General features: G+C 35.5%; 1 protein-coding gene across 1 annotated transcript in view; it reads left to right on the forward strand.

The window, feature by feature from the left end:
* Positions 1-348: 348 nt before the first annotated feature.
* Positions 349-2,060, forward strand: part of LOC107704623 (rho-related GTP-binding protein RhoA-C-like) — a 2,982-nt gene continuing 1,270 nt past the window's right edge. The window contains exons 1-2 of the mRNA XM_016507598.1: positions 349-529; positions 1,707-1,837. Of these exons, the coding sequence (XP_016363084.1) occupies positions 364-529; positions 1,707-1,837 (297 nt within the window). The 5' untranslated portion in view covers positions 349-363. The remainder of the gene's footprint in view (positions 530-1,706; positions 1,838-2,060) is intronic.

Consider the following 2,060-nt stretch of genomic DNA (forward strand, 5'->3'; position numbering starts at 1 on the left):
TCATGGAACATGATCTTTACTTAATATCCTAATGATTTTTGGCATAAAAGAAAAATCGATAATTTTGACCCATGCAATGTTTTTTGGCTATTGCTACAAATATACCCCAGCGACTTAAGACTGCTTTTGTGCTCCAGGGCCACATTCAGTAAGAAACACAAGTTTGCAATATCAAGCAGCAAAAACTTCTGTTTCGTACAGATAAAAATACGTACAGACATATTCAATTTACAAATGGATCTTATGGGAAAAATAAGGTGGAGAGTCAAAACAGACAGATGAGACGCACACTTGTGACTCACAATTATTGGCGACCAAAATCCTTACTGTGTAACTGTACCACAATTGTTGTGTAAGAGAGGAATGGTGTTTAGTTTAGCACATGTACCGATATCTCTCTTCTTACAGGTGGAGCTTGCCTTATGGGATACGGCTGGACAGGAGGACTATGATCGGTTAAGACCTCTCTCCTACCCCGACACAGATGTCATTCTTATGTGCTTTTCCATCGACAGTCCCGATAGCTTGGGTAAGACGTCCTCATAAACAATTAGATGTTACCAGCCCAATCATCACTCTTTAGATCTTAATGTTGATAAAAGATTCAAGTCGGCATGAGATGAAAATGAACCTTATGTATTTTCTGAATGGATTGACCATTTTGTGAATGATTCATCCATGCACATTTCTTTTTTTTTTTTTAATGTTTGACCTCCTAATTTTTAATCAAAATATCGTAACTCAATTTTCCGGTGAAATAACTATAATTTAGTCTGCTTAAACCTGCCCCTGCAAGCTTACATTCATCAACCTCTGTTTTTAAGAGCAGCACCCATTATTTATTTATTTTTTTATAATTCATTACATTCAGATGTGTGGCACAATCCGGAAGAAAAGATCTGTCAATATTTGAGTTTCATTCCTACTTTAAAGCCAGAATGAAATGAATTTCTTGAAAATTACTTGATTGTACGTCACAATACAGAAGAATGATCTGTCAATAATTCCGTTTCCTCTCGACCTTAAATGCGTTTCTCGTAGTGTAAAAACCAGTCAGCTAAGAATACAGTGTTTTAATGAACTGAATCATGAAACCTTCACTTGTGGTTTAAACACAAGGCTTTCACATCAAAGTGACAAATTTAATGAAGCAGCAGTTTAGCTATGAAGCAGAACTGGATTTTTGCATTTGCTGTAAAAGATTGCATACAATTAAACATTTAGCATGAATTTGAGATAGTTAGCAGTTCTTTTTTAATTAAGTTATTTTTTCGGTTCTATTTTAATAATCAGGTCTTTGCTGGGTATGTGATTAACACATTGAGTATGTTGATCTGTGCAATGAAATGCTGATAAGTCAAAAATCAGCTATGTAAGAGAACTGCATTTTCAAGAATGATCCGGTTTTCATCTGGTCTTTACATCAAACGTAAACAGACATGCGCATTGAATAAGTACAAAAATTAGGTAATGGGCAAAGATCGAGGTGGTAATTTTCAGTTTCAGTTTTTATTAACTTTCTGAAAAAAAACTTCACCATTTTGCTATAAACAATATAAATTGATTTACTCCGCTAAGCCATTAAATGTTTGTCATGATTGCGAAATAAGGTTAATAAATGATTTATAATGTGGTTAATACAATTATTTCTCTCTCTCTCTCTCTCTCTCTCTCTCTCTCTCTCTCTCTCCTTTAATCCATTACAGAGAATATTCCAGAAAAGTGGACACCAGAGGTGAAGCATTTCTGTCCGAATGTTCCCATCATCCTCGTTGGTAACAAAAAGGATCTCCGAAACGATGAGCACACACGAAGGGAACTTGCCAAAATGAAACAGGCAGGGCCTTTTTACTTTGTAAAATGTATGATTCTTAAAGGTATCGTTCACCCAAAAATGAAACTTTGCCCAAAATTTACTCACTCTCAAGCCATCCAAGATATAGATGAAGTTGTTTCTTCATCAGATTTTGAGAAATGTAGCATTACGTCACTTGTTCACCAATGGATCCTCTGCAGTGAATGGGTGCCGTCAGAATGAGAGTCCAAACAGCCGATAAAAA

This window comes from Sinocyclocheilus anshuiensis, unplaced genomic scaffold (assembly GCF_001515605.1).
Source record: "Sinocyclocheilus anshuiensis isolate Anshui unplaced genomic scaffold, SAMN03320099.WGS_v1.1 scaffold2232, whole genome shotgun sequence".
Taxonomy (NCBI): Eukaryota; Metazoa; Chordata; class Actinopteri; order Cypriniformes; family Cyprinidae; genus Sinocyclocheilus; species Sinocyclocheilus anshuiensis.